This window comes from Gadus chalcogrammus, chromosome 17 (genome assembly GCF_026213295.1).
Source record: "Gadus chalcogrammus isolate NIFS_2021 chromosome 17, NIFS_Gcha_1.0, whole genome shotgun sequence".
NCBI lineage: Eukaryota > Metazoa > Chordata > Actinopteri > Gadiformes > Gadidae > Gadus > Gadus chalcogrammus.
Window position 1 is genome coordinate 10,356,310 of NC_079428.1, and position 27,245 is coordinate 10,383,554.

Sequence of the window (27,245 nt, forward strand, 5' to 3'; positions counted from 1 at the left end):
CAGGACCCCAAGGAGACCCCGGTCATGCGCCCACCATCCCGGTGAAGGGAGCGCCGGGAGACCCCGGCCCTCCAGGGCTCAATGGAGGACGGGGAGCCCCCGGCTCCCCTGGCCTTGAAGGACTCTCAGGTTAGCATGGATGTTAGCTCATGAGGCTAGCTAGCGCTGGATAGCGCCCAGCGACCAGGTTCAACGGGGCAGCAGTTCATGAAAGAAAGGGCTCAAATTGACATGACATTATAATCATCTTTTAATTTGACATCATTTATTTACAATTATTATAAACCAATTCGATGTAACTCTCTGTACACATTGATCGATATATAAACATACATGTAGCCTCTTTGGATATAGATGAAATAGCATTTATGTTGACGCTGACATCATGTGGGGCAGGATAGCCTAGTGGTGTTTGACTCCAAGCTGAAAGGTACTGGGTTCGAATCCCAGTATCCACAACCTGCACAACACTGCCCTGTACGGTCACCTGCTGGTAATGATAAATATGTCACTCTTACTGGATATAAGCTTTGGATAAAGATTTTAAGTGACTAAATAGCTTCTATCAACTGACTTATAGTGGAGAGGATGAGACCTACTCCGTCATCTCTACCAGGACGAATAACGTTTTTTAGAAAACAATGAAACGACGTGAAGATCTAAACCCCTTCCCCCCCCCCCCTCCTCAGGCCCGCCAGGTAACCCAGGGGACCCCGGACCAGAGGGACCGCCAGGCTTCAGCGGCGTTCCCGGCAGGAAGGGAGACTCTGGACCAGCGGGACAACCAGGTGAGTGACCCCCCCCCCCCCCCCCCGGGACCCGAACCCCCACTGATACTATCACAACACACCAGATGACCATCACAACACTCAGGACGTTTCTCCGTCTGTCACTTCGCAATCCCCCCCTCGTGGTGGTTCGTTTTTAAGTCTATTTTAATTTATCGTACTGAGTTTTTTCTATTTAATCTTTTTTTTTATCATTACCTGCCATTTTGTTTTTTTGTGCGCCACCGATCCGACTTAACCCCCCCTTGGCGATGAATAAAGTAGCCACCAATATAATGTAGTTAAGCTGTAATCTAACGTGGCCTTCTGCCACGTTAGATTCTATACAATATCGCAATCTAATCGGACGTGATGTACATAATGTAATCAAGTAAATGTAATGTAAAAAATAACAACCTAATCTGAGCCAATCTAATGTCCCCCAGGTCAGCGTGGGTACCCCGGCCCCCCCGGTTCCGACGGCCCCCAGGGTCAGCCCGGGACCCCCGGAACGGCTTCCACCGCCCACGGCTTCCTCATCACCCGCCACAGCCAGGGCCAGGACGTCCCGTTCTGCCCCGACGGAACCAGCCTCATCTACGACGGCTACTCCCTGCTGTACGTGCAGGGCAACGAGCGCGCTCACGGCCAGGACCTCGGTGAGTCACCCAGAGGGGCGGCCAGGGACTGGGACTCGATGTACACGTGGGACAGAGCGCTCCTTCTTTCCTGATCATCTCTTCCTCCTCTCACTCCACCCACTGCTCCAACTCCTCCACTTCTACTACCCCTCCTTCTTCCACCACCTCCTCTCTCCATCTCTCTCTCTCTCTCTCCCCTCCCCCCTGCTCCTCTCCTCCTTCCGCCACCTGCTCTCTTCTCTCCCTCCTCCACCCGTCTCTATCTCCACTCATCCCCCTGCTCCTCTCTCCCCCTCTTCTTCCCCTCCACCACCTCCTCCTCCTCTCCTCTCTCCCTCCTCCACCCGTCTCACTCTCCCCTCTCCCTCTCCCTCCCCCTCCCTCCCTCCTCTCTCCAGGTACGGCTGGCAGTTGTCTGAGGAGGTTCAGCACCATGCCCTTCATGTTCTGCAACATCAACAACGTCTGTAACTTTGCCTCCCGCAACGACTACTCCTATTGGCTGTCCACGCCTGAACCCATGCCCATGTCCATGGACCCCATCACTGGAGAGGGCATCAAACCCTACATCAGCAGGTATAACTAGTAGGAGCAGTACCCGTGGAACTAGTAGTCGTATATAGTGTTGGTCTTAGTCACTGAGCCCTTGTCCATGAGCCCCATCACTGGAGAAGGCCTCAAGCCCTATACACAAACTATTGTAGTTTGGTAGAAATACTAAAGGTCAACAGCAGGTAGTACAAGTAGTAGAATAATTCTACTATTTAAGTTAAACCAGCCATCAGCAGGTAGTACTAGTAATACTAGTAGGAATATATGAGGACTAACGTCAAAGCCTAAACCAGCAGGTAGTGGTAGTAGGGTAGTAGCACCAAGCTCTACGCCAGCAACGTTATCAGCAAAGTAGTAGTAGTAGCAGAAGTAACACCTAGCCCCACACCTGATAAAGTCTGAATGCGTGTGCGTTTCGACTCCTCATTGAATCGTGTGCGTGTCGTCCAGGTGTTCGGTGTGCGAGGCTCCGGCCATGACGATTGCAGTTCACTCCCAGACGATCCAGATCCCCAGCTGCCCCGCCAACTGGGAGGCCCTGTGGATCGGCTACTCCTTCATGATGGTACCGCCAACCCCTGCACTAGTACACATTATACCCATCAGAAGCACCAGTACAAAGCACCAGTACCACACACTCACAACCCAACTAAAGTGACTACAGTCATTCAGCAGATGTCTTTATCCAGAAGCTACATATTTTTTTTAAATCCTCCCTTTCCCCTCTCCCCCGCCTCTTCCTCCCGCCTCCTCCTCTTCCCCCTCTCCCCACCTCCCCCTCTCCTCTCCTCCCCCCCCCCCCCCCCCCAGCACACCAGTGCAGGAGCAGAGGGCTCCGGCCAGGCTCTGGCCTCCCCCGGCTCCTGCCTGGAGGAGTTCCGCAGCGCTCCGTTCATCGAGTGCCACGGCCGGGGAACCTGCAACTACTTTGGCAACTCCTACAGCTTCTGGCTGGCCACCGTAGACACCAACGAGATGTTCAGGTGAGAGACGGGGGCTCCCGTGGCACTGTGATGTCCCCCAAAGGGTCGAGCGGGTCAATGGAGGGACAGCGTTCGTATCGGAAGAGGAAAGATTATATTCACCAATGATTATATATGGCTGATGTTTCCCCTCTGAACCTTTTGAATTATCAGGTACTTTACCGTTGAGTTAGTTTAACTTAAAGCTAGTTTGGGCTTTTACCCAAAGCGACTTGCACTGGATTCAGAAACATTTCATTAAGGATTAGGTGCCTACAGCTAGGGCTGTGGATATTTGGGGGTTCGAACCCAGTATCTTTCGTCAGCGAATCAAGCACCCTAGCTCGTAGACTATCCTGCCCCCTTTACACATGCCATCATCGCTTCTGAAATATTGGTTTAGACATATACACATGCTCTCTCCATCTTTGACCCCTGAACTTTGACCCACACAGGAAGCCCCAGTCTGAGACTTTGAAGGCCGGAAATCTGCGGACGCGCGTCAGTCGTTGTGTGGTCTGCATGAAGAGGACGTAACGGAACACGGCGTCACACTGGACACGCCCCCTTTCCCTGGCCACAGCCCCTCTGACGACTACAAAAATAAGCTGATTGGTTAACGAGGAGTAATGGGGAGGGGGGGGCAAGGCTGGGTGGGTGGTGACCCATTGTGTGTCACCCTAGTGACGATGTTGGATTCCAATGGTGCAGTGTGGTTATTATTTTTTTCTGAGGAAAAAAACGAAAACTTAACTAAATCTTAAACTTTGGTGCTACTGTGAGACACAGCATAAACAAAAAAAAAATGCAAATGACGGCCACAAATCAATCTATATTTAGTGGATATTTTTTTATTTCTGAAATAAAAGTACCGGTACCTCAAATAACGCAGTACAAAAACCCACAGAACAAGGTGTCTGGAACCTTTCTGAGAAACTTAAGTGCTTTCACACTCCTCTCTTCTTCATTAAATGGAGAGAACCAAATCCTTCTCTTCCTCTTTTCACGAAAATCACCTTGTTCAAATATTTCACAAAATGTTCCCCTTTCTCTCGTTCATTCATTTGCTATTCTTCTTTCTTTTCATTATTTGACTAAGGAGTGGATGCTTTTCACGGTCTCACATCCGCACACTTTAAACTTCGGAACATCCAAGAATAAGAGATGCACTGACGCTTAGCTCTTTCGTTGTATCTTTTACAGCGTCTTATTTTCTCTCTTTCTCCTCACCACTTTCTCTAACGCTCTCCCTCTCCCCCTCTGTTCGCTTCGCGCAGATTTTTACATTTCATTTGATGGTACTAACGAAATACGTGGATCACTTTACTAATAACGCCCTATGATTTACTTCCTCTTATTTTTTGTAAGTAATATAATGTGTATATTGTGTACAACACCTTTTTACTGTAGTATTTTAGGTCGGAATCGGTACTAGGTATTTGTGATAAAAAAAAATAGATTCTGGGTATTCTTATTTTTTAGCTTGCTCGCTCATTCGCTCTCTCGCTCACTTTCATAACACACAAACACACTCGCATGCAAACACACACACATGCAGAACCCATTCATTGGCATCTGCTCATGAACAGTGACTCAAAAGTTGTACAAAGTGAGGCGCTTACAAATGAAACGGTATTTTATATAGAAATGAACTAAATATATATTTGAAAGGTATATTGACTTTATTTGGCAGTTATGACACGGCCGATCACTTACGAAACCACAAAAAGCTAGACTTGAGGCATATAGTTGTCAGAGTCTTCAGAATCACTATGGGAGCTTTTTCTTTCTAAAAATGTAGGCTTACTCTGATTGTGAGGACCGATCGAGGGAGACTCCAAAACGTATTGGTAATCTACCAGTTCTTCCAAACGGTTTTGGTGGTCGTCCCCACTAACGTGTAGCAGTTTCTTCAAACCCAGGTCTTGCTTTCCAAACCACTCTAATGGAAAATAAATCATATATATATGCCCCCCCCCCCCCCCCCCCCTCCACACACACAAACACACACACACACCCTCAAAACCTACTGTGTGATCCAGTTGAATCTGGTTTGAAACTGTATTCCGTATGTAAATGTTCCCTAGGTGATTGGCTCCTCCCTGATACAATGGGTAGGACACCAGTTGTACTGTAGGCGGGGGAGGGGGGTGAAGGGTCTGGGAGGGGGTGATATTAACCTGTGATTTTTTTTCTTTTCAAAACCACTTTATGAAATTTCTAATTTTGTCACCCTTGGGTGTGATAAAAAAAAGTGTACTACATTTTCTGTTTTTATTTTTATTTTGGTCTCGTTTTCTTTTCGTTAATTTTTTTCATGTTTCATGTTATCCAGAAGTTGTTATAAACTTTAAAGACTGAAATAAACACTATGTCTGACGACTTGTGCTGTCTGACGACTTGTGCTGTCTGACTCAACGATATGACTCCGATTCATAGACCAGAACGAAAGCATTAAAAAGAAGAATACTCTCTTCCGACAGCCATCAGAAAAATATAGAATTTCTTTCAATATAGATGCGGCTATTTTTCATTATTTGCTTACTACTATAAATAGTAATTTGCGTTTTCACATCCATCCATAATAATTGTTTGGCCAATACATTATTTTTTGCCTCAAAAATAAACATTTATACTTTGATAAATACAAAAATATTTACAATTCATTAGACAGATTTATAGTTTTATTAACAAAGCTACCGGGTTATTGACCTAGTTGTTATTCTAGTTACCTACCAGCAGAGGGAACCCTTTACCAAGAGCTTTAATTGTTCCCTTCAAACATCCGATTGCAGTTTTAGTTCCGATTTTTGACGAATACACAATAATGATCACGGCTTCTCCCCCTACTGATCTGCTCCTCACCTCTCCTATCTCCTCCTGCACTCCTGATGACTTGCCCATCTCCTCTCCTGACCTCCACCATCGACAGGGAAGCGTAAGTATTGTACCTGCGGTACTCCCACTCTCAGTTGAGATGTCACAAATGTGTATTTTAAATGGCTTAAAATGGATACTGAAAAAAACAAATCTGGTGGTAAAATAAGGGCCCTTGCAGCCGAGGCCGGGGGACTGGGTGTTTGTTACATTCTCTGGGATGATGAATCTCATTTTGACTTGGATCTGATATACAAGCTCCCTCCTTCGAGGAGACCCCCTGGAGATTCGGGGTCAGGCATGGCAAACAGTGACGCAGGAAGTTGTAATTAGCAGGACCTTTCGAGCGCTGTGTGTGAGTGTTGGTGTAAGTTAGATGCTGCTGACTAGGATATGGATTGGTGTGGCATCACATACACACACGCACCAGACATGCACACACAAACACACACACTTAGTATTGTAAGAAACAGTAGCAACGACCGGCAGCTACTGCTAATGTGTCGCGGTGGATAGTCGATTAGTAATGATACTCGAGTGGGGTCTCATGGTCCGTGTTGACATGCCTCCTCTGGCTCTACATCTCCGGACACCCTACACGCACACTGACACACTCACCCAAAATAATCATTATAAATCACAGTATCACAAGCCAACAGAGACGCAGAGTGGAGATGTACCGTTAAGGGAAGCGCTATTGGAGTAATTTATGTTATGTAGCTTGAAAATACAGTCTCATTGCTACCTTTGGGAAACCTTCTGGAAATGCAGTCTCAATTCTATCTGGGTGGAGTCCTCTCATCATCGTCGTATAGTTAACAACGACGCTACCTAAAGATGGTCGATAAAAACTGGCGGAGGAATGCGTGATATTAGAGAGCTAATACTTAACTCAAAACTGAACCTTACGTCCCGCTTAAGTCAAACATAAATACACGTTATCCAAATAAATAAGTCGGCTGTCTTCCGCCGTTTGAAAGTTAACATTTACCTGTTCACCTGTCGTTGTTGCCTTTTCTTAGGATAAATAGGACTAGTCAGTACTTTGAGATGGAATAGTGATAAATCGCTTGGAACAAACCATAATACCACGGTGTTACACGTGTATCCAATTAGCCTAATGAGATCAATATCTAGAGTTTTATAATAAACACTCAAAATCCCAGGATGCATACGATATTATTGGGTCTGTGCATGTGAGTGTTTGTAGACCTGTGTTAGCTGTTTGTAGTTCAGCAGACCTGAGATTGTTTGGACAAATTAGACTAGGAGAATAGTTGAGTAAAAAGTGTGTTTGTGTGTGGGGGTTGGTTCTTGTCTTGCATTCAAGAAAAGCCCAGCCTTTTTTTATTTTTTTTATTCTAATCTGTTGTATGACGATGAAGACCGTTGGCTTGTTATTGCGCTTCTGAAAAAAATACTTTTGCCCCAGTCTTTTTAAGTGTGTCAAAGTACATCGTCCTTGCAGTCATCTGACAGCACTTTCTACTGACTGAGCAAATAATGCTTCTGCAAGGATAAGGGTGTACCTCTGACATTTAGTTTAGTGTTTATACTGCAGCTACTTTAGGTTTAAAAACATGCGTTGACTGAAGCCATGAGTTGGTTAAATTATTGAAAATGAGGTGAACAGAATAAAACTATTCAAAACGGTATAATCCAATTTGGAGATTTGTGAGGAAATGTGGGGGGATTTGCAGAAAAGAGGTTTGGCAGCATACACACACAAGTACATGAACACATTTTTATTGCAATAGCTCTATCGAAAGCAAAAAAGTTTTGATAAATATAAACACTATGCTCAAACAATCTCAGTTTTCCCTCCGCAAGAGAGAAAGAAAAAAATAACAAACAGGTGAAAGAGTAGAAAGAAAAAAACGTAGAGGTGTGGGCGGGGCCCCTACAGGGCCAGGGGGGAGGCGGGAGGGAGGGGGGGCCCCAACACAAAATAAAATATGCGACAGGTTGCACTTCTTTATTTACAGAAAAGAGGATTTAATCTCAACGCACGTTCTTATCGTATTTTTAACTCCTTTAATTCTGTGTCGTGTATCGCACCTGGGAAATGTGTTCAAATGCACAAAGGGATACACAGTGTGCGAAATACAAGGGACTCACTGATTGACACTTGTGACCCCCTGAAAGCCTCAACTGCAACATTTTGGGGGGGCCTCTGGAGAATAACGTCAGACGGGCAGAAGAAGATCAATTGGTGACAAAATTTGTGGTGTTCAAATAAACATCGCTTGAAAGAGTTAAGAACACGATGTTGACCGCGAATAATAAGCATCAGCAAACACCGTCTTCTCAGTCTTCTTCAGCGCGTCTTAACAAAGATCAGTTTTCATTACTGTCTGCGGTGCCTCCTAGTGGCATTATAAATTAAGCCACCATCACAGAACACAAAGTCGGTATAACCAGCGCTGCGGAGCGTCGCTGTTGAGCTTCTTCATTTTCGAGATAATTACCTAAAGATTCAGTCGTTTGTTGCAGACATGTAAAAAAGAAAAAGGATTGTATTGGATTGTAAAAAGCAAAATAATACTAACTAGGGGCATGCCCGTAGACAGCAATGAGATCACGCTGTCTGGATCTTGTCCATTTTTTGAGGAGTTTAGGAGATCTGGGGGTGCATGCACGAGCCGAGCACAACCGTTGATTCAAACTGGATATTTCGCACACTGGGTACACACCTCAACTTTAAAAAAAGAAAAAAAAAGTAAAAGCTAATTAATAATTAAGCTAATTATCAACAGCCTTCTACTCCGGCAAATAGAACGCAGCTGGGTGAGCGAAATTCTGAATTCCAGAATTTTTCATTCCGAAAATTCTCTCGGGGTTCTGGAATCAAGGACCATCCTTGAACTGACACCAGGGCCGATCTCCCTTCGATCAATATCGGCATAAATAATCAACATAACCATCCTCGTCGATATGCTTCCAATCATACGCATCCCATTTGTTGACTGATCTATGCAGCAGCAAAAAAACTAAAACTGATATAGTTACAAAAAATATTAGCGGTCAAACCATTTCTCTATACAAATGACTGCAAAATGCCTACGTAAGTCGGAGGAAGAGTTCCTCTCTCCTTTTCCCGGTGTCATCTACTACACACTTGACCCCCGTTGCAACGAGGTATGTACACAATGTAGCACAACAACCAAAGTATAGTAAGATGATTCATTTCTCTGTAAACCAAGTACAAAACACCAAAAAAGGAAAACTTAAATCGTTTGCATATTGACGCAGTACCTTTAATGTTCTCTGTGGTGATAATGTAGCCGCAGTTCTTCAGCCCGGGGGAAAAACTACGACGACCAAGTTTTTTTCGCTTTTCATTAATCTTTGCGACCTCGCCAAAATCAAAGCGTGTCAAGTTTGACAGTATGGCGTCGTCTGAATTCACAAAGTTCTAGAACACAAAGACATAGAACATTCTAGATTCTAGAACTCTATGGCAGATCTGGCAAATTGGCAAAATGATAATTATATGATTACAAAAGGGGGTTTGTTTGTAAATACAGAGAATTAAAACAAAATAATTGCGCATCTGTAGCATAGAAAACCCAGGAACACATAACCAAAAGAAAGTTGTTGTTTTTTACACAGGCAACAGCCTTGGTGATTCATATATTCAGTAATTTGTTCATCAAAAGGGGACAAATCAAAAAATAAAAGGAAAATATGCAAATTGTACATGCAAGACACGTCACAGAGTTCCTATCTTTTTTCTTTAAACAATTTCATCAAATGTCAACCATTTAAGTCGGACCACCGAGATATCACGATCCCCGCGACTACCGTTGACGCGCTGCACCCCGAGAATGACAATTAAACACAGCGCTAGTTAAACAATATGTACCATAAACCGTGACGACCATTGTAACTGTTTCTGCAACTTTGAGAACTCGCAGGTCTGTTTATATTATTAGATCTACCGCGAGACTCATGTCCAAGTCACTCCAGTAAGTGGACTTTTTAACCTTATATAAACTCCACCCACATCAGAATTTGCACTTATTGGTATTGAATCCAAGGTCCCTCCGCCCTAGATTTAAAGGTTACGTTTAATTAAGGTGCCTGACTGGCCATAGTTCGGTTCAACTTAAAGTGGGGGCTATGAATAAGCCAATACTGGATCGCACAAGAGCATGAGCTGAGGTGAAATTAATAGGTTCCGTACACTGACATTGAGAATAAATATTTCAGCCAATCGCAGCAGTTTGTCCAAGTGATATCACGTCATGGGAGAGTGGCACGAGGCCCATCGCTAAATGTAGGGGTTTCGACATATGCCTGAGAAGGCCAGGATTATTGTGGGTCTTTTCTCTCTCTCTCTGTGTGTGTGTGTGTGTGTGTGTGTGTGTGTGTGTGTGTGTGTGTGTGTGTGTGTGTGTGTGTGTGTGTGTGTGTGTGTGTGTGTGTGTGTGTGTGTGTGTGTGTGTGTGTGTGTGTGTGTGTTCCGTACACTGCACCTGGAGTTGCGACTCATATTTCAGTAACGTCACTGTGAGTGTGCACACGCGTGTTAGTGTGCATGCGTCTCAAGTATTTCGGCCATCATCCAGAACTGCTGACAATGACGGCTATAACTGACGCACTGAGGGGTTACCCGTGTGTGCGTGCGTCAGACGCGTGGACCGCTTAATGTCTCATATGTGACAGTGTCTTTCAGAGTTTGCATGCACACAAACGCACACACCAGGATGTTTGAAAAGTGCATGCCTTTGCGCGTTTGTAAGCCCTACGTGTTCGGGGCGACTTTTCCCTGTGTGTCTAGTGTGTGGAAAGAGCATCTGAAATGCATATAGGCTCACGCTTTAGTACATGCTGTTGAAATGAACAAAGTAGTGTTTGAAAAGTGTGCGTACTCTCTCTCCATGGTAAACCTGAAGTATGTCACGGACTATGAGGTATAACGGATGATTCAATTATTATTATTATACAATTGATTAATCAGACCTTTTTCAGCCAATAGTCTCCGATAAGCTGAACGATCTGAAACACCGATCGCAAACAACAGGACCGTTCTCCTCCCTGGAGAAAGCCCAGCCTCCTCTCCTACGCAACAGAACCAGGCAGAGGTCAACTGAAACTACCAGTTCCCACACATGTACCAAAACCAGAAATGTACCAGGTTCAAAAAAATAATAACATGGCTATGCCGACAAAGCAACAAAATACTATGACAGAAAATTCCAGACGTCCGCCATCGATAGTTTTACATTGTGGAGTGAAAGTGCGATTGTTGTTTTTCTGCGTTACCGAAACCTACTCGTGTTTTTCCCGGGGACCTGATGGAGGTCCTTACTGGCCTGGTTAAATCTAAGCTCTGAAGAGGTTATTCGGTGGACAAGGTACGACAGCGAGAGTAGTCGTAATTATGAGTAGATCCCACACCCGAAAGACTTTCCCTGTACCCTATCTTTGAAACGGGAGAGTTCCAGCAACTAGTTGGACCATTTTATTGGAGCTTTGGGAGGGGAGCTGTACCATTTAAAAACCACAAAAATTAGTCAATAATAACAACAATTCAGAGTGACGCGGGGCTGTAACCATGACAAGCCCTTCTACGTGGTACCGTATTGAGAAGAGGGTCGGTTGGTTTTGACAACTACCTACCTGTACCTATTCTACGAGCATCCTGGCCCATGTCAATTGCAAACCAGGCCTTTAGATGAAAGGGGAGTGGGGGGGAGGGGGTAGCAGCACTGTGGGAAGTGGGATTTAAAAACAAAACAAAAACGATATGCATATAAAAAGACAAAATAAAATGAATAATACAGATGAGGGTATATATATATCCAAATATATATATATAAAAAAAAAAATGTTAAACCGCAAGCTGTTGCTGTCGACCTTGTTGAGTTCAGGGCTGCAGGGGGGGGGGGCGCTGCAAGGTTGGAGGTCAAAAGGTCAAGTGTCTCTGATACCCCCGTCCCTCGCATCTCCACCACGAACACAGAGATGGGAGACCAGGGTGGGCTCTCGACCCCTCAGTCTGTGGGAGAGAAAGAGAGAGACATCTTAAGTAGGCCACACATCAGTGGACGGGCCGTGTAGCACGAGTAGTATTCATTCTCACGATGTGATCGGTTTGGTGTACAATCGTACATTCAGATCAACAGTGAAAGAGCAATAAATGGCTTTTAATAACCATGGATATTTCCAATGGTCCATCGTATGATGTGAATCGCCGGCCTAGTATGGACCTAGCAGTGTGCTGAGCCGGTATCTTAGCCTTTTAGCTCAGCTGTTCAATTAGACGTTTCCTTGGAGTTTATGGAAGCTTAGCCACTGTACAGTGGGCACATGGCCAGGCATGTGCATGCGTGTGTGGTCGTGCATGTATACGTTTATCCATATCTGTGTGCCCGTGTCCGCAGAGCACCAATGGACTACTATAACAGTAGCTAGCCTGTGTATGCTAGCTAAGAGGTAGAGATGTAGAGAGAATATCCGAGTGAAAGAACAAGGCTGAGGAGTTAGAGGATGGGTAGAGGGAAGACGGGAGGAGAGAAGAGAGCAGGACCTGTCTTGTACAGAACAGTAAAATGGGGAGAGCGTATAATAAATGTGTATAAAAGTCGCGCAAAATGCAGATGCAGTCTTCCCATGAGACCCAAACACAATGTATTTTCTATTCTTATTAATTAAGATACCTTATATTTCTAAACTTAGACGAAATAGAGTGAGAGAGAGCATCCCTGACTGATCAAATCAACCTTCTTAGGACCCACACACACACACACACTGCAGTCACACTTAACACACCTGTGCCATTGACTGTTTTTCCCTTTACAAGAGAACAGTCCCTCACCCTCCCCTCCTAACTGAGTTCTTAATCCATTCTTTACTCCTTCTAATCTGCCTCTCCAACTCTCTCCTCCACTCATTCACTTCAATGCTCTTCATTCATTAACACAGCTACCCCATCTTTCCCTTGCATTCTTTTGCCTTTAACAACCACCACCACCACTCCCTCACCTCTCAACATCACCTCATTTTACCCCAGTAGGGAGGTGCAATGCATCATGGGTATTAGGGGGCCCAGCGACACTCGGGTGTAAATCCAGGAAATAAAACTGACAATTCCATTCAGCAGTGTGTGTGTGTGTGTGTGTGTGTGTGTGTGTGTGTGTGTGTGTGTGTGTGTGCGCGCGCGCGCGCGCGCCATGGGGGCGGGGTCTACACCACTGCAGTGACTGATTGGGTTATACGAGATGTCAATCACAGAACAGCTCTCCAGAACAGTGTAGTATTCCATGCCTGTATTGCACATGTAGTCGGTGTGCATTTAAATGGTGAATCACATGGGGGAGGGGGGATTAAAGATGTGGTTAATGGTTCTTTAGTTTGTTAGGTTATGTAGTATTGTTGTACTAGTAGTAATGCTTAGCTGTACACAACAACAATAGCTGCTAGCTTGGGAGAGCGTGTGAGAGAGAAAAAGTGCTCTAAGCCAACAGACGGACCAGTTGCGTAACCCACGGCAACTGGCTGTTACGTAACTCTCGGCAAAGTCAGAGGGGTCATGATGAGGGTTGCTAATCACCAGTTGATGCACCAATCAGGTATTTATGGTACAATACTGATCACTGAGCCTTTTAACGTTTTTTATATTAAATAAAATACACATTCATTTGACGATTTTTATGATTCTTGTGGGCCAGTTGTATAAGAGTCATCGGTTTGTGCCATCTAGGTGCTGGTTTACAGAAGAGGTTGTTTTTTTTTGTTGAGACGACAGAAATACTAACCACATGGTTTTCTGACGGTGTCAATCAGTTTAGACTTAAATTAAACATCAGTTTACAAAGGAATATCTGGGATTAGGCCTACTATTTATTGGAACAAGTCGGTTCAACCCAATCACTCACGCAGTAAAGATACGCAAGTAGACGCGGAACATAACATAGACTGTAGGGATACTTTTACTTTTTGCCTTATTCAAATAATGTTAGAAATTTAAAAGTAAAACAAGCTGTTCATCAGATCGCGATTCTACAGAAGTGGCCTCCACCGGCTCCTATTGCAAGGGGGGAAGGCTGCCCTTTGGTCAAATATGTAAATAAACATTGTTAAAATAACAATTGATACGTTTTATAACATGAGCGTTGCGCATAAGCTAGCACTTTAAATCGCGTGTTAGGATTTTAAGGAGTCACTAGTCAATAGTTTATGGTGACATTTTTTATAGGTTTGAGTTTGACCACTCCAGCCTATGCAACAGTTAATCAAAAGGTATATATAAAGTTTCCGTTATTATTGATTGGGATACATTTAGGAGGCGATTCACAAGACGAATAAATTGAGCGAAAGCAAAAGGAATTACTATTAAACAACCTCAATAACCATTATGCAAATAGTTTAATATTGAGTAGTATCGGCTGTCCAGCCGACGCAACACACCGACTCTTTGTGAAATCGGTGCCCATGAAAGGAGTGGCGTCAGCATCCTCGCCCTCGAGCTCAGACCTGTCGAGCTAAAGCCGAAACAAGCGCAGTTGTAAATTATTGTTTTCAAGAAACCCTTTGCTTACCATGGTAAGAACTATGTATGCTAGTGATCTGGCTGCATTCGTTTGGCTACCTAACCCTTGTGTTATGCAGTTTAGAGACATGAATATTTAGGACATTTTCCCTCGCTCATCCTCCCTTAAAGCATCGAGTTAGTGGCCCATGAAGGAACTGGGGATCAGAATCGCCCAGGTTATATATACCTCCAAAGGGCGTATATCGGCCAATAACGAACGGCGGCCGGTCAATCGATGCATCATTCGTTACGATTGTATTGCTACAGTCTCCCACATTGTCATAGTTACAGTCAAAACAACATAGTTGGGGTGTGAGGTATTATGGGGGGGGGGGGGGGGGGGGGGGGGGGGGGGGGGGGGGGGGGGGGGGGGGGGGGGGGGGGGGGATGGGGGGGGGGGGGGGGGGGGGGGGGGGGGGGGGGGGGGGGGGGGGAGAGGAGAGGAGTGGGGAATAGAAGAGAGGAGAGAGAGAGAGAAGAAGAGAGAGAGAGAGAGAGAGAGAGGAGAGAGAGAGAGGAGAGAGAGAAGAGGAGAAGAGAGAGAGAGAGAGAGGAGAGAGAGAGAGAGAGAGAGAGAGGAGAGAGAGAGCAAAGTTCAGCGATGCATTCAAAACCGTTAAACATTAAAAAGGTTAAGAATGTGCACACGCACGCATACACAAACACACTTATCCAACCCCACATTCCAGTAGAAAACGGAGGCTTCTAGTATAACCACACTTTATCATTTCCTCCTGTCTCTGCGAGAGAGGAAAGACCCAGCTCAACCCAATACTATTTGCCCATCGTTTTTGGTCAACATTTCTGGATCTTTTGGTAAGACAGCGAACACAATAGGAGAAAACAAGCTAGACCCAGACACACGGCGAGTCACAGAGCCACGGACCCAGACACAGCGACCCACAGAGAGACAGACCCAGACACACACACAGCCGCTAGACAGACAAACAGACAGTTGCGGTTATCAGATGTATTGATTACTTATCACGCAGCTCGCTGGAAGGAAACAAACTGATAACCGGTAAACGATCTCTGAGGTCAAACCACAAACCCAGAGTAAAGGACGGGTTAACAAACAACTCTGTTGGCCCATGTGTTCCGGTGGAAGTTTACACAACGGAACACACTGCCACTCAATATCTGGTCAATATCAAATGTCCACCTGTTATTTTAAGTTTTTCTTTCCCCTTGTTCCAACACTAGTCGCACAACAAATACGGATCATAAAAATAGACATTATAATATTGCTTGGTTAACACCCATATCTTACGTCAATCCAGTTCTACTTTAATCCAATCATTTAATGCATGTACATCGCAAGAGGGGGTGGGTAGAACAAAAAACACGGCCGAGTTAAATCACGACACGGACAACGGTGAGAATTTACCCGAGGTCTAGGCAGAACTGCCGAATACGTTGAGGGTTAAGATCAATGTTTTCCATTATAATTATTTATATCCTACAAGCCTGACATCGCCAGACCAATTCGCCAAAAAGTATTGGTCTGGAACCCCACTCACACTTGGATTTACTAGAGGCGTTTTGAACGGGCACAAACCAAAATGCCTCTGGACGCAATTAGACAGACTTACAGCCATTAAAACACGCCTGACACATCAGTAGAAGCCATTTGGTTATGAAAATGCCACTATGGCGCTCCCATAGAGGGACAGCCCTCTGTACAGTCATTCGGGATCCAATATACTGCATAAAACTGATTGGAAAATGGACGGTTTTGCATTGCAATGACCCAATGTTGCCAAGTTAGGAACAACACACACACCCACACACACACACCTGCATGAATACAAAAAACAACACATGGATTAACCATTTTAGAAGGACATCTGATTGGTCCATAATCCTGTGGTCTCTTGGGAGTCTTGAAACCCTAATCTAATCTAAATGTAATCTACACTTAATCTAGTTTTTTTTTCATCCAATAAGGTTACGTACATAAACCACACTGTCGTTGACTAAAAATATGTCTGAAAAACAAGGATTTACACAAGCGTACATTAGATACAGGCGAGGGCTGCTCGAGTTTGGAAAAAATGAGAATCAAGGTTTTTTTGGTCTTTTTGAGTTTGAAAATAAAATGCATTCATTCAGCATTTCAAAAAAAACAACAACACGGTAACTGAGTTTTCAAAATTCTTAAACTACACAGTACACAAACTGTTCAAATAAAAAAATAGAAAATATTCAAATTGAAAATAATGTACAAATAAATATGTATCCAGCTGTTCTGTAATTTCTATAAAACTTTGAATGAATAAAATAAAATATACTAGAAAATTAAATAAGACAAAACAATCGGTTGTAGTCGACGTCTGTCCTGCTGTCATCGGGGCTGTGGTCTTGTGTTTTTGGTTTTTTTGCCAATTCGTTGTAAGCGACTTTATGATTGCGTCTCAGGCCCCGTCCACACTAAAGGCGGCTGCATGCTTCAGCATTGGTGTTACGTTGTTGCGCAAAATTTACTCAAAGCAATTCATGCTCCCTTTTAGGTTGCGCGTGTTGCCAAGCAATTCACCACCAGAACAGTAGGTGGAGTAATATGTGGAGTAAAGTTTTTCGTTGAAGACGAGAATGACGTCTTTGTCTGTGGGAGTCGTTGGTGTGTTTATGTGCCAGATCGTGTTCTCCCCATACACAGTGAATGATGGCAACAGACAGAGGAACAGGGGTGATGAAGTTGTTGATCATTGGGGTTGTATAAATGTGCATATCTCTCTACATTTTAAAACGACATAATGTGTTGGCAGCAAAGTTAACTTCACTTCACGTTAATGCTTTTGTATATGAGCCTGCCGGGTGATACTCCAGACAGGAAGTAGTAACCAGACCAGCAGACCAATCACAGCCTTGCAGGCTGCGCGGCTCGCGTAAAAGCTTACGTAAAAAATGACGCAAGTCTAGAAAAATCGCCCGACGCACGCAAGACGTGAGAAGTCGCGCAAGGGGTGCGCAAGGGCGCGCAAGGGCCTCTTGCGCTTGCGCTTACGTAACTGAGCATAAATCGGCCTTAACCCGGGTATATATAAAAACGCACATCCGCAATGAAAACGATCTCCGTCCACACTATCGTTTTTGGAATGTTTTGCATCCACGTTCCACACTGAAATTATTTTGATAATCAGTTGTTGTCATGGTTACGCAACTTCGCCACGCCTCTCTGTTTGAATTACAGCCACACGATCAGCTGATATCTACAGTTGATCAGCTGGTTAATCATTTTCGTCCAGAAACGCCGCTCCAAATATGGTTTGAACTGCCGTCTTTTGGGTTTTTTACCATCACTTAAGAACATCAAGTACAGCGCTCGCCTCCGGCGTTGGAGCAACGAATATGTTTGAGCCAATATGTCGAGTTGTATCTGGAGATAAATTAGTACATTGTACAGAGAGATCATCATTTGCATTTCACCTGCCATTTTTTTGCTGAGCTTCTCGGTCTCGAGCGCAAGCTTGTGGCAGTGTCATGGCACAGTGTCGTGGCAGCCGAACGTCATCGTTTCTGAAAGCCTCCGTCTACATATTAGAGAACTAATTTTACCCTTTTTATTGAGTAAACGCGGCTGTCCTCCCTCTGCCATCTCGCTCGCGCTGTTTTCTGAATAAGGTCACCACACACACACAGCTCGCAGGGCCGCATTGAATGCTCTGGAGGAGGGACTGAATTACGCATGCGTGTCTCTTACACAAAACCTCATAGACAACAGAAAATTCCAAAAGAATCGTTCCAACTCGATTTTATTAATTTGGAGATCGTTTGACCCAAGAATCTAAATCGTGATCAAAATTCGATTAATTGCACAGCCCTATTACAGGCTCACATGCACATAAACAAGACAGATGTATGTGCGCACAGTCGGAAAAGGTCTGGGTATATCCGGTTGTGCCGTTGAACTGAAATGAACTTCAGTCAGTCAATAAGGGACATGCATACGTGCACTCTGAAAAGTACACGACACATGAGTGTGCAGTTTTCCACTGCGTGTGTGTAAACGGGCTGAACATGCACTCCCATGACGGATCGGTTCAAAAGACAACGTTCAACTGCTTAAGCACTCGCAGCCTGAATCTCGGATGAGCCTAACCCCCTTATAAAGTGACAGCCGGAACAACCTATCAAACAAGACTTTAACTGGACTGACAGGAGGTTAGACCAACCAAAGCTAGTCAAAGTATTAATAGACCGGCAGCAAGGGAAACCTATTCACATTTCATACCGGACTATTAATAGACAGGATATATATACTATTGACTAGTATTTAGTGGTTTAGCTTACGCTTTAACCCAAATTGACGGAGAATTCCGGTGAATTCAGAACATAAATAGAGAATGAGGTTGGTGTACGAGGGCATCTTGCTCAAGGATACCTAGTCAGAGGGACTGTGGATATTAGGGCTCAACTTGGCTTGGAGTCGAACCCCCGGGCCAACTCCATACCCTGTCCCTACGTACATACCTATTGGGACCAGACCATTAACAGACAGCACTACAGAGCAACCCTGCTGTGACCACACACACACACACACACACACACACACACACACACACACACACACACACACACACACACACACACACACACACACACACACACACACACACACACACACACACACACACACACACACACACCATTGTCTGCTGTATGAATCTGCGTGGATGAAGGTCCACATTAACTCATGTCAGCTGTTTCAGGTAATAAAGTCCAGAGACCAACCCTAGTTTGACTGCAGGGCCGATGACTGCTTCTCTTCAACAACAACAACAACTCAGTCTACTCACCCTTATTTGCCGACGCAACGGCCTCGGTGGATTTGGTGAAATCTATACTGGCGTAGCCTCCATTCTCCGACGGCGGGGGCGTCGTTTCCGTCGGCGACAGGCTCCCGTTGCTCCCGGCAACGGAAGCGTCCACCGCGGCGCCGGCCGTCGTCGCCGCGGCGCCCGCCTCTTCCCTCAGCTCCAGGGCGATGTAGTTGAGGCCGTTCTGGTAGCCTGACGACATGTTCCGACACATCCGGCCCGAGGAGGAGGACGACGACGAGGGGGCGCCCGGGTCGGGGGCTCTGGCGTGGGCACGGCTCGCCACAGACTCCCCGAGCCCCTCCACGGACATCCACACGCTGTCGAAGGACCCGGAGCCGGACCACCTGGGAGGGAGGCCGTCGGCCTGGTGCGCCCCGTTGGACGCGTCGGGGAGGGGGCTGGCGGCGGGCGGCCCGGTGGGCGTGGCGCCGGAGGAGGACGGCGAGGTGAAGGTCTCGGAGCTGTGGCGCCGCCGCCCCTGGGGGTCGGCGCGCACCACCTTGGGCTCCGTCCCCGTCCGGCCCGGGCTGCCGGGGGGGTTGGGGGAGGAGGAGGAGGAGGAGGAGGCGGGGTGGGGTGCCCGTAGTGGCCCTCCATCACGCAGAGGTGCTGCAGGACGGCGGTAGGGCTGGCCCGCGGACCCTCCCCCCCCCTGCCGAGGTTAAAGGTCATGTCCGTGTAGTCGTCCCCCAGCGCTTTCCAGTGCCCTCCGGCCCGCGGGGGCCCGCCGGGGGAGGCCGGCCCCCCAGTGTGGGCGGCCAGCGGCCGGATGTAGCTGGGGGGGTTCCAGGGAGCCACCAGGCTGGGTCTGGGGGACTGGCTCTTGCCGCCCACCTCCACGCTCATGTAGTCCTGGTGGGGGGAGCAGCAGTGGACCCCCGACCCGGGGGAGAGCACCTCCTCCTGGGCAGAGAGCGGGAAGGAGGAGCCGGGGGTGAGGGGGGGCGGGCAGCTCTCGCTGAACTCGATGTTGATGTACTCCCCGGGGCTGGGGGGCCGGTCCGAGGCCGAGGTGGAGGTCCCCGCGCTGGCCGTCGGGGCCGAGGCCTCGCCGGCCCGGGCCGGCCAGTGGAAGCTGCGGCGGCCCAGGGGCAGGCGGTTGGGCCGGTTGGCGTGCGCAGCGCTGTACGGGGGCGGGGGGTGGGAGGGCGTGGGGGCCGAGCCCCCGCGCCTCTCGGGGTGGAGGCGCCGGAGCTGCTGGCGGGGAGGGTGGGGGAGAAGCCGGGCTTGGCCGGGGAGCTCATGGGGACGTACTCGCCGTACTCCCCCGCCTCCGCCTGCCGCGGCGTGGGCGCCTTGTAGGAGCGGGGGAGGGAGAAGTAGGGGCTGTAGGAGCTGGGCGGCGGCTCGGGGGCGCCCAGGGCGTAGTAGCCGCCGGCCGCCGCGTCGCCGCCGGGCTGCTTGTGGCCCCCGGAGCCCGTGCCGCCGCTGTGGGACATGTCCATGTACTCGGCGTTCTCCGGCCGCTCGGCGACACCGTCGCCGCGCCGCGCGCTGCCGCCGGCTCCCCCGTGCGGGCTGGGGGAGGTCTGCGAGGGGGACGACGAGCCCCCGCTGCCGCCCGGGAGCATCATCATGTAGCCGTGGGACTCGGAGGGGGAGGAGGAGGAGGAGGACGAGGAGGGGGTGGGGTGGTGCAGGTGGGGGTGGTGGTGGAGCAGGTGGTGCTGGTGGAGGTGGGCCGAGCGGGGGGCTAGAGCCGGGCTGTGGAACTGGGGCGACGGGGAGGAGCCGGGCTGCATGGGCATGTAGTCGGGGGGCGTGTCCCGGGGCGAGGCGGCCGCCACACCGCACATCATGGGCATGTAGCCGCCGTCCCCCTTGGCGGTGGACGACGACGAAGGGGAGGAGGAGGAGGAGGGGGGCGGGAGGTGGTGGTGGTCCCCGGCGGACGGCCGGCTCTGCTGGCTGTGCTCCGAGCAGGAGCTGTAGTCCGACCGCAGGGAGGACGACGACGAGGAGGGAGGCCCCCCGCGGAGCAGACCCCCGCCCCCGAAGGCCAGCCCCCCCAGGTCCCTCTCGTCCAACGAGAACGTCGTCTGGGTCATCTTCTGGTAGACGGCGACGCCCGAGCCGCCCGTGGCCCCGCCGCCGGCTGCCCCCCCCGCCCGGGTGAAGGAGTGGGCGCGCCGCCGCAGCGAGGACGACGAGGGGCAGGTCCGCTCGTCGTCGGCCCCGGCCGACGGGCCCTCGTCGCGCGGCGCCTCCGGCGGCCCGGCGCCGAAGACGTCCCGGTGCCAGCCCATTGTCATGTAGTCGTTGAGGAGGTGCTCCTCGCGGATGGGCGGCGTGTTGCCCAGGGAGTCGGGCGTGTTGCTGCGCACGCGCAGGTACCGGAAGTCGCCGGGGCTCGAGCCGTACTCGTCCGACGAGTTGAAGCCGCCGTCCGACGGCGAGCCGCAGATGGAGGCGCTGGAGGGCCGGGTGAGCGTGTCCGACACCGAGCCGTGGCCGCTGCTCGACGACACGCTGACGGGGCTGGTCGCCGACGGGTAGTGGGAGACCGGGAGCGACGCCGAGCGCGCGTGGCAGCAGCCCGACGCCTGCTGGAGCCCCGGGATGGTGCGCACGTGGCAGCGGCTCCCCCCGCCCCCGCCGCCCGACCCCGTGCTGGTGCCGGCGTTGCCTGTGGCCACGCCCATGCCGCAGGCCCCGGCCGCGTCGTGGCGCCCCAGGTGGGCGCGCGTGCTGTTGAGGTGCACCAGGCTCCCCGTCGCCGAGCGGAACGGCCGGTTCATCGTCCCCTCCCCTTCGCTGGACGTGCGGAAGCGGTAGCCACTGGCGCCTGAGCTCTTGCTGGACGGCGGCGTACCCACGACGGACTCCGTCCTGGAGCGCCGCTGGAGCCCCGTCTGGCTGGGCGGCAGGTTGCCGAGGTGACGGCGCGTGGTGATGAAGGGCATGGGGTTGGAGCCTGACGACTGGCTCTTACTGCGGGGGCGGAACTCTGTGAAAGCCTTTAGGGCCTTCATAGTCTCCAGGATGGTCTCATGCATATTCTGGGCAACCACCGAGTCGTCCACCTGCATCCAGATCTCGCCGGGCCCGATGGACGACGACCGGCCCACCTCGATGAAGAAGAAGCTCTCCGAGTGGCCGCAGCGCCGGATGTTCATAAGCTGGAGGTTGACGCACGGCGTCTCCGAATTCAGCTTCACCAGGTGAAGGGTCTTGGTCGAGAGGCACAGCCGGTACACTCCCGTCAGGTTCTTGGTCTGACCCAGGCCCTTGGGCTTCACATTTACCTGCCACACCTCCTTGAACACCGTACCGGGGGTCACGGTACCGTACCCGTCGTCTAGATCGTCAGAGTCAACGTGCCCTTTTTTCCCCTCGTTCATCAGCTCGCTCACGGCCACGTACCAGTCTTCTTGCTCTTGCTCGCTCTCCGCCACGATGGCGAAGTACTCGTCTTTAGTGTAGAGAGCGATGAGATGCTTGTTTTTAGAATCCGCCCTTTTGTTTACAGTGAAGCACTGGTAGAGGTAAATAACCCGCTTCGGCGGAGAAGGGGCGACAGCTCCCCCGCTAGCGGCGGCCGCGGCAGCGGCGGCAGACCGCAGGCTATTCCGGAATTTCTTCTCGCTGTCAAAGTACTCCAGGCGACTGGGGCCTATGTGGCTGGCCGCCCGCAGCACGAAGAACCTCTTGTGTCCGTGTTTCTGTTTCCTCAGGTAGCCACATTTGCGAATATCGTCCACAGCTTCAGATGTATTGGATGCGACGACGTTCACAGCCGCGTATACATGGCCGCTGCCGCTAGCGGCAGCGTCCTCGGCTGCAGAGACCGACGAGTTGGCTTTTCTACCGGGGGAATCCGAGGTGTTTTCCCCGGAGAGATGCTGCTGCTGGCCCGGCTGGTAGTGATGGAGGTTGGACAGTGGGTGCGGTGGTTGATCCTTGGGCTGACCAGGAGAAGAGTGGTGGTTGCTAGAGGGCGGCAGGTGTTGTTGATGAAACCTCGATGCTCCGCCACCGCCGCCTCCACCGATATTAATGACCGGGGAAGGGGGTTCCCCGACCGAGACGTCTCCGTTAGCCGTCGCGGGTTTCACCCCCGCGTCTCTCGGCTGCTGTCCCTTCTCCATCATCAACATTGCGGTGTTACCCTCCTGGTAATTCGTGAAATTGGCCATCGGCGGAGAATCCAAACAAAGGTCACTTCACTAGCGGGCTAATCGGAGTGGACGCAGACCCCATTCCGGTTCTTCTGGGAGACGCGAGTCCGAGTCCGACCCGCTAGCATGCTAGCCCACAACAGCTAGCGATGTGCTAATCTAATAATAATATTATTACGATAAATAAAATCCCGTTTATCCACCTTTTTCACTACCAGGCGACTGCGACGTGAAGTCTAGCCCAGCGCGACATGGCCACGACTCTGTATCGGTAGTTAGCTCCGTTAGTTAGCTCCGTTAGTAAGCACTCTGTCCGCGTCTCTTGTGCACATCTCTACGGGCCGGAGCACAAACAACACGTGACCTTGCGCGTCACCAGCACAAAAATACAGGGCGGGACCAGACGACAAACGGGCAAACATCGATTGGTCAACAACGACATGAATGACGGGAAGCTGAAGCCAATAGCAGTGGGGCATGTGTGATTGACGTCAATCGTGGTGGCCATTGGCGTCGTCCCGAGTGAAAAGGGAGGCAACGTTTTCTGGGGAAAAAGGCAGGCAATTTATCTGGAATCAAATGGATTTGAAAATCAATAGATAATTGTCTATATATATGCATATATTAATTGTAAATTATTCAGTGTAGTGATTGGTGTTAATTTGCTAACTGTAATGCTTTGACCAGATGTATTACTTTGGCAATATGAAAATGTTTTCAACTGTATTTTGACACTTTGACACTTGTTTACACAATATACTCAGAAAAAAAACGTTAGATGTACTTTTTTAACCATTGTTATTCGTTGGTTACCCTTGTATTTTTGTATTTTTTTTATTTCTTCCATATCAATTAAACATACTATTATTGTTATCTCTGTACTTTTCAGACAATTGTTTCCATAGCGACACAATGCATTTAGATGCAGAAACTGTGTACTGTGTGTCCTCTTACGTGTTGGTCCTTTACGTCTATTTGTTCTTACTACACAGGTTGCTGCATGGAACCCAGAATCCCTAAAATCTCCCTTAAATGGAGCATTACGTTTGATAAATCTAAAAAAAAATTAATCCTATCCTACATTACATTTTTTGGTACACAACAAACAAAGTGAATGAATCAGCCAAAACATAATTGAAAATGAATGTATGAATCCCATCACACATCCACTCACCCATATACCAGCCCAAATAAAAGTTGGATGTAGTCTGGTTTAAGTGTCAGACTCCCATACAAAATGTTCTGGGTTAGATCCCAAAAGTCCACAGTCAAACATGCATCGGAATTCCCCTTAAATCACATTGGATAACAGTTTATGGGATGTTAATTTGATCATTGAGGATCTGAATGTTGGCTATGGTTTTGTGTCTCATTGGATTGAACAACGTGTCTCATTTACCCGATACTTGTGACGTCAAATATGCTGTTGAGGAAAAAGTTCAGTACATTTATTCTAGTGTGTGTGTGTGGGGGGGGGGTTCTTTAAGGTCATGTTCCAGAAGGGGGGTGTTCTGGTATATCTGGACCCCATGGAGACCTTCTGCTTACGAATCAAGGATGAGGCTTCACCGTTGGGACCTCTGTCGTTTCTCAACTGCTAACATGTATTGGTCCTCATTAGCAGAGAATGCATACACACACGCACACACACACACACACACACAACACACACACAGTTGGAGAGGCTCCAGCAAAGTTCTCTTGAGGAACCAGATGTCCAACACATCAGTGGAGAAACACTTTCTCTCTCTCTCTCTCTCTCTCTCTCTCTCTCTCTCTCTCTCTCTCTCTCTCTCTCTCTCTCATCTCTCACTCGCTGCTGATGTCAAAAGTATTGGGTTATTAAAGGTCAAATGGCTGCAATTGTTCAAGTAGTATCAGCTATGTTTTTCTACGAAGCGGGTCTGAGTTCCGTCCGTGTCTGTCCAGGCGCGAGGCAACCGTCGCCTGATGACCTTATAAGGACCTCCTGTTCTTCGACAGCAGAACGCTCCATGGGACGGCCCGTCGCCATGGACCTGGTACCGTTTCCACGCAAGCAGTATGGCATGTCGCGCGCGCCTTTAATCCCGCTGTAATTCAACTCGCCGCTTAATTGGTCAGCTCGTCAACGAACACGCACACTGCCAACGGAATCTCGGGGTTCACGTCTGTGTGGGGGTCTCGGGGAAGTGTTTGATATTTAGTAACCACCATCTAGCAAACACATTCATTCCAAGCAACAAACATTTGGTTTCAGATGCATCATGCATGCCAATAAGGGGTCAGCAGGTTTCTTGCTCAAGGTTGCGTGGGGTCAGTCGGACTCGGTGGTCATTGTGGGATCAAACCCGGAACCTTTTCGGTCGGGAGCCAGACACAGGACAAAGCCTTGTTGTAAAACACGGGATCACTCTGTGACACCAACGGATCAAATTCACATCATAATGTAGGTTATGACCGCAATAATGATCATAAAGTTATTGTTTACAGTGTTGACCTAATATAAAGTTCCTTTATATAAAGTGTACAGCCAAGTAGCTGATTATGAACGACACAAACGGGTGCAAAGCTGTACATTCCTAATATCCCAGGTTTCACATTCCGATAGTCCTACTGCTGTTTGCGTATTTTTTTTGTTTTTGCAGTTATCGACGTGCACGTGTGTGAATAACAATAGGCTACCTGTCCAAAACAGCGGTGTTCTCTCTCTCTCTCTCTCTCTCTCTCTCTCTCTCTCTCTCTCTCTCTCTCTCTCTCTCTCCTCCTCTCTCTCTCTCTCTCTCTCTCTCTCTCTCTCCTCTCTCTCTCTCTCTCTCTGTGTTTATTGAACATGATCGCTGGGACTAACTTTTGACTTTAACCGTCTGGGTTACTAAATACATATATAGCGGAGCCAAAGCTACGTAGGCCTAACACGCAGTGTAATGTCCATTCATAAGGGCACAAAAGGGAAGGTGCATTGCAACATGTTGTATTATGCAGGCAGCTGTTCCGTGGAGGTCTTTGTGTGAGAGCGTGACCTGCAGCCAACTAAGTGTCACGAATCAGTGTGTCTGGACGCACGTAGGCTGTTTTAGTATAATGGCACAAGGCATCTCTCTCTCTCTCTCTCTCTCTCTCTCTCTCCAAACCACCCACAGTTGAATCGGCAGTCTGCGCCTCCATCTGTTCATGAGGCAAACAGCGCCATCTGTTGGCCAGAGAACGACACGACGGCTCAGTAAACGTGCTCTATTGTGCTCTTCAACAAAGAGGAAAGCCGAGTGACGCCCGCTTGGCTGAAACGCCACACAGGGAACACAAAGAGAACGCATGTTGGTCTTTGTTTGAAGCTCCCAGCTCCGGAACTCAACTACACTATCGCTTTTTTCTTACTTTCTTTCTATTCCTTTTTTTTTTTTAAGTTTCTGATCTGTTTGCCCCTTAAATAAAGATATATGGATTAATCAATCAAGCACTTTTTCTTATATCAGATATGTCTGCATATTTCTGTCTTTAAATGTAGATAAATAATGCATACTTTTTCTTCTTTTTCCTCAAACAAGTCAAATTCCATCCTTTCACATTCAGTGTTAACATATAACTGGTTTATTCAGACACAAATTCTGAATATCGTACCAGTTAACATCTAGCTGAACAACTACATACAATGTTGAGGTCTGTTTGTATGCATCATATACATTCATATTAACAAGCTTACTGTAAATAGATCCAGATTTTCTACTTTTAATCCTGTAAAAACAGTAGTAGCTTAAGACCATGGGTCTATATTATGTAATTACACACACACATGCACGAATGCACCCAGATAGACACACACATGCAGATGAACAAGCAGACACACACACACACATGCACGCACGCTTGCATAAACACACCCACACCCACACCCAGACCCACACCCACACCCACACCCACACCCACACCCACACACACACACACATATAAACACACATGGGAGTAATGGAACACTAATACCGGTGC

At 48.3% G+C, this 27,245-nt stretch overlaps 2 protein-coding genes across 2 annotated transcripts in view; one reads left to right on the forward strand and one right to left on the reverse strand.

Moving 5' to 3' along the window:
* Window positions 1–4,911, forward strand: part of col4a5 (collagen, type IV, alpha 5 (Alport syndrome)) — a 54,571-nt gene extending 49,660 nt beyond the window's left edge. The window contains exons 44-50 of the mRNA XM_056575629.1: window positions 4–129; window positions 690–788; window positions 1,214–1,426; window positions 1,807–1,984; window positions 2,411–2,525; window positions 2,771–2,943; window positions 3,378–4,911. Coding sequence (XP_056431604.1) covers window positions 4–129; window positions 690–788; window positions 1,214–1,426; window positions 1,807–1,984; window positions 2,411–2,525; window positions 2,771–2,943; window positions 3,378–3,459 — 986 coding nt within the window. The 3' untranslated portion in view covers window positions 3,460–4,911. The remainder of the gene's footprint in view (window positions 1–3; window positions 130–689; window positions 789–1,213; window positions 1,427–1,806; window positions 1,985–2,410; window positions 2,526–2,770; window positions 2,944–3,377) is intronic.
* LOC130370005 (insulin receptor substrate 2-B) lies at window positions 42–23,645 on the reverse strand. Its single transcript, XM_056575630.1, is given in 6 exon segments — window positions 42–490; window positions 2,349–2,543; window positions 6,791–11,803; window positions 19,138–19,734; window positions 19,737–20,343; window positions 20,346–23,645. Coding segments are annotated over 4 exon segments (4,161 nt in total). The 5' UTR covers window positions 23,298–23,645; the 3' UTR covers window positions 42–490; window positions 2,349–2,543; window positions 6,791–11,798.
* Between the last annotated feature and the right edge of the window lie 3,600 nt (window positions 23,646–27,245).